General features: G+C 56.9%; 1 protein-coding gene across 4 annotated transcripts; it reads right to left on the bottom strand.

Moving 5' to 3' along the window:
• Positions 1-2301: 2301 nt before the first annotated feature.
• Positions 2302-7276, bottom strand: ACTB (actin beta). Of its 4 annotated transcripts, none has more exons than XM_017813422.1 (6): positions 7186-7276; positions 5430-5558; positions 4881-5120; positions 3907-4345; positions 3410-3591; positions 2302-3049 (listed from the first exon to the last, which is right to left on the bottom strand). In XM_017813422.1, exons 2-6 carry the CDS (start codon positions 5550-5552, stop codon positions 2906-2908), a joined length of 1128 nt encoding a protein of 375 aa, XP_017668911.1. In that variant the 5' UTR covers positions 5553-5558; positions 7186-7276; the 3' UTR covers positions 2302-2905. The 4 variants fall into 4 exon arrangements, with proteins under 4 accessions (XP_017668911.1, XP_017668913.1, XP_017668912.1 ...); XM_017813424.1 differs by lacking the exon at positions 7186-7276 and adding an exon at positions 7140-7157 and having other exon boundaries at positions 2315-3049; XM_017813423.1 differs by lacking the exon at positions 7186-7276 and adding an exon at positions 6930-7025 and having other exon boundaries at positions 2315-3049.
• Between the last annotated feature and the right edge of the window lie 363 nt (positions 7277-7639).

Genomic DNA, 7639 nt, shown 5'->3' with positions numbered 1-7639 from the left:
CAACCCCTGGCTATTTTTGTGCTGGAGAGGAGGAGGAGGTAGCCAGGGCACTGATTATTCCCTACACGTCTTCTCCTTTGAGTCTAGCATGGCTAGAGCCAGGCCATGGCTAAACCAACTCCTCTGCTGCCCTTCCTGACAGGCCTCTTGGCATTTCCCCACCTCTGTGAAACAGCAAAAGGCGAATCGAAACTTGATGACAGAGAAACTACAGTTAAAAAAATCCCCCTCTTCCAGCGCCTGATGTTCCTTAGAGGAAATCACTCGGGGCTCTCCCCTGCTTGCTGGAGTTGGGAGCAGTGAGTAATGCTCCAGTGGTCCCTGCCCGGCACCACATTCTTTTCTCTAGCATGTAATGGCCCAGAGGAGGGATAAACAGAGCCTTGGCCTCACACTGGAGAGGCATTGGGAAGGGCTGTGGAAGGCTTGGCCTCATTTTACTGGGGAGCTGGTTGCCCAAAACGGCAAGTGAAATGGGAAGAAGGGAGAAAAAGCCCTGCAAAGTGTTAACTAATAGCAAACCTCAGCTGGCTCTGGAGCAGAAAAATCATCCTGGCTGCCCTGCATCCAACAGCTCTACACCAGCCCAGCGCTCACCCTCTCCCTGTGCTCACATCTCTGCCCACCTGAACTGCTCTCGGCCCCCAGCATTTTGTTGCTCTATAGTTTCTCATCGCCATCATCATCTCTTTTGTTCTTTGTGTCTCAACACATTTTCCCACAGTGATCAGTGACCATTTCAGACAGGGCTGAAGAAAGGCACCCCATTTCCCTATTACTGTCATCTTGTCTTGCCTCCTGGCCTTTTTCCTGCCCCGCTCCTACCAGCTCCCTCCCCAGGAGCTGCCATTGCCTCCTCCTCACCCCATTTCCCCAAGACCTCAGGTTAGAAGCCCAGTTTGGGCCTTGCTCCAACCTGTTTTACCTTCTCTGTTGCAAACTGGTGCTTCCAGTAACTTGTCAGCTCAGCCCAGTGTCTGTACCTCCAGCCCTGCCAGGCTCCCACTGCACCCAGGAGGGATGCTGGGGAGATGAAGGGCAGAAACCAGCAGGTCCACCCTGAGTATAGCATGAGACCAGAGCAGGAGTAGGCCAGGTAGAGAACTAAAGAGACACTGGAGCCTGTTCCCTGCCTTTCATCTGCTGGAAGCATGACACAATCACAGCCATTAGCTCTTCAAAGGCAGGCAGGCTGGTGGAGCCTTGGGAAGCCAGCACACCTGAGAGCAACGCTCCCAGGTCTGGTCTGCCCGAGTTGGCAATGCAGTGTCACCTGGCTCAGCTCTCCCTGGGCCTGATCCAGCAGCCTCAATCCTGTTTCCTTTTCACAGCAGTGGCTCCAGTCCTAGGGACTCCTGGACTTTGCTCTATCCAACAGGGTCTCATCTCCCAGCACAGCTTTGAGAGGGTAACCCCGTGCAGCCCCTCTCTTTCATGAAGCCAGAGTCTGAAGTTGATCGAACAAGGCTGAAGCACCACAGAGGGTTCAGAAGCCCAAAAGATGGGGTCAGAGCCAAGAATCTGTGCAAACCTTTCTGGCAGAGGTTGGGCTGGAGGCAAGTACCTGCACTGCCCTCAGCAAGTTCTGGAGTTGTAGGTGTCACTCACCCTGCCAGAACTTCCTCCCTCCTCCCTGCACTTTTTTCCCAGCCCCACCCATGTAACACCCCAGTGGCCCTGCTCTCTGAAGTCAAATTTTTTCCACTTCACAGGAGACTTTCTCTTGCTCTCACCTGAAAGCTGCTCCACCTAGCCAGCACCCTGCAAGAGCATGAGTCTCCGAGCCTGAACCCAGGCTTCCCCTCCCAGGGCAAACCAGCAGGACAGACAAGCTTTGACACCTGGAGTAGGGAGAAGATGGGATACTGCCCCACATGAGGCTGCAGACTACTCAAAGGAGCCTTGGCTGAGGGACAAGGCAGCTGCTCTGGCAGTTATAGCATTCCCCACACCCCACTTGCTTCCATCGGTCAAAAGCTAGACATACAAGTGAGGAGACATACACAGAGCAGCATTTAGGAAGGTGCAGCTGGATCCCACTAAATCCAGCTCTTCTGACAGCTCCGTTACACACACAGTATCTGGAAAGCTCCAGCCCAAGGCAGCCATGGAGACCCAGAGGTTTGGCATGTTCAGCTCTACCCCCACCCCCATATCACCGAGAGCCACCTGCCTCATGCCCTGCAGCATCAGCATCCCCCCAGCCCGATAGCAGAGCTGTGCAGGCCTGGCAGGGCAAGATCAGAGTAGGGAGCAACTGTCAAGAAATGGCATGAAAAGAAAATGAACAACCAACACCAGTCAAGCCTCTATGGTGTGCACTTTTATTTGAACTGGTCTTAAGTCAGTGTACAGGTAGCCCCTCCCTCCCCCACATACCGGCCCTTCTCGGCCCTGTGGGGGGACTGTAAAGCCTTCATTCCCATCTATCACTGGGGAACACAGCCTGCTTGCTTGACAAATCAAAGAGAAAAAGGATCAAGTGTGTTTTGTTTTTAAGGCGGAAAGATACAAAAAGACACTTGTTGGGTTACATAATTTACAGACAAGCAATTATAACCTAACACCAGTAACTGGCATCGGCTCCCTCCGAGCTGGGCTGTTGCCTTCACAGAGGCGAGTAACTTCCTGTAACAATGCATTATAACAATATTTGGAATGACTATTAAAAAAAGAAACAAATGTACAATCAAAGTCCTCAGATGCATTGTAGAACTTTGGGGGCGTTCGCTCCAACATGTTTTGTTTTTAAGACTGCTGCTGACACCTTCACCGTTCCAGTTTTTTAATCCTGAGTCAAGCGCCAAAAAAAAAACAAATAAAGCCATGCCAATCTCGTCTTGTTTTATGCGCATTTATGGGTTTTGTTTCATCACAAGGGTGTGGGTGTTGGTAACAGTCCGGTTTAGAAGCATTTGCGGTGGACAATGGAGGGTCCGGATTCATCGTACTCCTGCTTGCTGATCCACATCTGCTGGAAGGTGGACAGGGAGGCCAGGATGGAGCCTCCGATCCAGACAGAGTATTTGCGCTCAGGTGGGGCAATGATCTGCAGGGAAGAGGAGGAACCAGTCAGACACAGCATCACACTACACTTACAGCCCACGCACAGCCCTGCAAGGCAGAGCTGCCTAACTCCCTTATCTAGCCATGGCAAAGATACTATGAAGTCCAAACAGGATCAAAACACAATCTCACATCCCCACCTCCCTCCTTTGCAGCCAGTCTTTATACTAATCCCATTATTCATATGGTTGGGTGAGTGCCATCCTGTCCAGACCCAAGGCCATTAAGGCTGCACCAGACACAGACACTTCCTATCTTTTCTAGCAGGAATTTAGCTTATCCCCCTACACCCACTGTTTCAGCCTAGCAAGGGTGCTGAGATGTTCCCACAACTCCATCCTACCTTGATTTTCATTGTGCTGGGTGCCAGGGCTGTGATCTCCTTCTGCATCCTGTCAGCAATGCCAGGGTACATTGTGGTACCACCAGACAGCACCGTGTTGGCATAGAGGTCCTTACGGATATCCACATCACACTTCATGATGGAGTTGAAGGTAGTTTCATGGATACCACAGGACTCCATACCTGTGAGGAAAAAGCAGTCTCAAGTCAGCAAGGGCTAAGACATAGCCAAGGAAGCCTGAGAAGCTACTATGGGCAACCAGGGGACCAGCAGCTCCACCAGCAGGAAGGCGCTACAGAGCCATGGCTCCTGCTCAATTCTCCCAAATCCCTTTAACAGCTGTAGGCTGTGTGGGAAGTGAGGCTGACTGGTGGGACAGCATAAACCTCGCTAAAGACAAGCAGTAATATGGTACCTCACTGCCATGGTCTCCAGGTTGCCCTTCACATAAGGAACACTGGGAGGCACAAGATATATCCTACAAGAGTTGGACTTACCCAAGAAAGATGGCTGGAAGAGGGCCTCAGGGCACCTGAACCTCTCATTGCCAATGGTGATGACCTGGCCATCAGGGAGTTCATAGCTCTTCTCCAAGGAAGAGCTAGAGGCAGCTGTGGCCATCTCCTGCTCAAAATCCAGGGCGACATAGCACAGCTTCTCCTTGATGTCACGCACAATTTCTCTCTCAGCTGTGGTGGTGAAGCTGTAGCCTCTCTCTGTCAAGATCTTCATGAGGTAGTCCGTCAGGTCACGGCCAGCCAGATCCAGACGGAGGATGGCATGGGGGAGGGCATAGCCTTCATAGATGGGCACAGTGTGGGTAACACCATCACCAGAGTCCATCACAATACCAGTGGTACGACCAGAGGCATACAGGGACAACACAGCCTGGATGGCTACATACATGGCTGGGGTGTTGAAGGTCTCGAACATGATCTAGGGAAAGAAAAGAAAGGGTTGAGCCAACAGCAAAAAAACCCCCCCACAGTTCTTGCTACAAGTCTATACCAAGTCCATGCAAGTGGTTTTACTTTTGCCCCTAGATAAGAGAGATCTCTCCACTCCCCCTCAAAGTCCATGCTTATCTCACCTGTTCCCCACCCACACCTGACAGGTCAGAGCCTGAGCAGGGACACCACCACCAGAGCCATCTCTATTGCCACAGCAAGGAACAAAACAAATGCCAAGTAAACTACAGTACAGTCACTCAAGGCTGTAAATGGATTAGTGTGCCTAGTCAGAAACAGCAGTTAGACAAGTTGCTAGTTCAGTCTCAGAGAAAGCCAGCTTAGAAGAGCAAACAAAACCTGTCAAGGTCCAGCAAAGAGGAGACTCAGGTCAGGAAAGGAAAACCCTGTGAAGATGGCAAAAAGGGAGAATAGTGGTGAAGGAGGAGAGAGGACAACATGGAAGAGGAGAGCTGGCCTGCAGCAACATCTGCTGTAGCTCCAAGCTCCAGAGTTCTACATACCTGTGTCATCTTCTCTCTGTTGGCTTTGGGGTTCAGGGGAGCCTCTGTGAGCAGCACGGGGTGCTCCTCGGGGGCTACTCTCAGCTCATTGTAGAAGGTGTGGTGCCAGATCTTCTCCATGTCATCCCAGTTGGTGACAATACCGTGTTCAATGGGGTACTTCAGGGTCAGGATACCTCTTTTGCTCTGGGCTTCATCACCAACGTAGCTGTCTTTCTGGCCCATACCAACCATCACACCCTGCACAACAAAGAAGATGCATTAAATACAGCTGAAGGATGAGCCCAACTGGGTGGATAATCTGCTTTTCCTAAAGCTAAGTCTCCAATTACTGTCCCTATTCTATCAGGAAAGGCATTTGGCCAGCTGCTCCAACACACACTGCACAAAGGCTCTGCAGGAGGCTGCACTCCCCACCAGCTGTGCTGCAGCGCAGAAGCCTCTAATGGTATAAAACCAAATAGAAGGGCTTCTTGCTCTTGTGGAAGGCAACCACTTCCACCAAAAACTGCTCATTTTTGTCAGGTAACAGGCAACCCAGCCACCTACCTGATGTCTGGGGCGACCCACGATGGATGGGAAGACAGCACGGGGGGCATCGTCCCCGGCGAAACCGGCCTTGCACATACCGGAACCATTGTCAACAACGAGCGCGGCAATATCATCATCCATGGCTGGCTGCAGGAGGAGAGGAAAGCAGGAGACGTGAGCATCCTCGGTCACACACCGAGCCCCGTCCCCAAGGCTGCGGGCGGGAAGCGAAGGCGATGGCGGGAAGCGAAGGCAATGCCGCCAAGGCCTTCCCCACCCATTTCCTTCCTGCCGGCACAGCTCCGCTTCGCTCGGCGCCCGCTAGAGGGGGCGACGCCTCCCAGATTTCGGCGCTGCGCGGATTTGGGACAAAGGAAGTCCCTGCGCCCTCTCGCATTATTACCATAAAAGGCAATGGATGGAGCACCGAGCCTCTCCCGCTACCGGCTTTCGGGGGGGATGGCGGCGGCCACACCCCGGGTGTGGCTGCCACACCCCAGCGCCTGCCGTGTGCCCGACAGCGGGACTCGACGCCTCCGCGCAGCGCCGGGGGTCACGCCCGATGCTCGCCCCAGCACCCCACTGTGTGCCAGCCAGTGAGGTTTAACACCTCCATGCAGACCCAGGGGTCGCTCAGTGCTTTTACCACTGCCTCGCCGCGTGCCGGGCACAGGCAGTGAGGTTTGACGCCCCCGCACAGCCTCGGGGGTCACGCCCTGTGCTCATCCCAGCACCCCACCCTGTGCCAACCAGCGGGGCTCGACACCTCCACCCAGCCCCGGGGGTCACACGGTGCTCGTCCCGGTGCCCCACCGTGCGTCAGGCACAGCCAGCGGGGCTCGATGTCCCTGCACAGACCCGGGGGTCACACGCGGCGCTGCCCTGGCAGCCCCCAAAGCCTCAACACGCCACTAATAAGGAACTGCAGCAGGACAAACGCCGGCCACCACGCCCAGCCCACCAGCCAAGCGTGACCGGGGCTCTGCCCCATCAACCGGCGGCACCACAGGCGGGATTAGCGCCAGGGAGCCAGAGTCTTATGCAATTGCCGCCCGCCCAGGCTCAGCCCCGGCGGCTTCGGCCGCGCCGCTGTAATCCGGTGTCGGGGGGCGGCGGCAGCTGCCGCACATGTGCCGCCCCGCACGGGCAGCCTGGGAAGTGTAGTCGGTGCCGGAGCAGGTACCCTGCCCGCACAACGGCTCCGGGCACACCGTGGGTGGGGGGGGTCCTCCTGCGCCTCCCAACCCCGCATTGTTCCGATCCACGGCCTCGCCCCGCACAGGGGCTGCCACCACCCCCATCCCCCTTCCCTACAAGCAGCAGCCACTGGGGCTGCCCGCATGTGCGGGTTGGGGGAGCCGCGCCCCTCCCCACCGGGGACAACGCCCCCGGGTCCCGAGCCCCCCGCTGGCGGCTCACGGAGCAGACAAAGCCCCGCACCCCGCCTCCTCCCCGCCGCTGGCGGGACACGACAGCCGAGCCACCCGCTCCCCCCGGCCCCACGAGCAATCCTCTTACGGGGCGGATTAACCCCACGGGCGGCAGGGGCGCGACCCCCCCGCGAGCATCGCACCCCGAACAAACGTTAAACTGCGAACTGCGTCTACAGCCCTTAGAATACGGCAGCGCGCTGCGGGGCCGCCACCCCGCACAGCGCACAAAGGGCGCGCCGCCGTCCCGACAGCCCCGATCACACCGATAATAATAACAACAATATCGAGTTATTACTGATCTCGTTGCTGCTCTACCCACGCTGTGGCGGTGCCGCTCTCACCTTTGTGGAGTGGTGCGGTCGGAGCCGGGGCGGGCGCGAGGCGGCGGCGGGAGCGGGGCGCGCGCGCGGTGAGGGCAGGCAGAGCTCGCGGCGGCTCCCGCCCGCCGCCCGCGCGCGCCTTATATCCGGGCCGCCGCCGCCGCCGCCTCGCCATAAAAGGAAACTTTCGGAGAGCGCCGCTCCCATTGGTCCCGGTCCGGTCACGCCCCCCGCGCCCCGCCCCGCCCCCGCCGCGCGCGCCCGGCAGCGCCCCCCGCCCCGCCATGAGGGGAAACATCGGGGGGAGGGGGAACCGAGGCGAATTGGGGTGGGGGGCGCAGCCCCTCGGGTGTCGCCGTGATGGTTTGCGAACGGGGCTGTTGTCTCGTGCTCGCCCCCGCGCTCGCCCCGCTCCGCGGTTCGCGCTGCTCCGGTGCCCCCGTACAGCCCCCCCCCACCTCAGCCCTCGCACAAA

This window comes from Lepidothrix coronata, unplaced genomic scaffold (assembly GCF_001604755.1).
Source record: "Lepidothrix coronata isolate B3197 unplaced genomic scaffold, Lepidothrix_coronata-1.0 Scaffold41, whole genome shotgun sequence".
NCBI lineage: Eukaryota > Metazoa > Chordata > Aves > Passeriformes > Pipridae > Lepidothrix > Lepidothrix coronata.
This window is presented reverse-complemented; position numbering and strand designations above follow the sequence as displayed.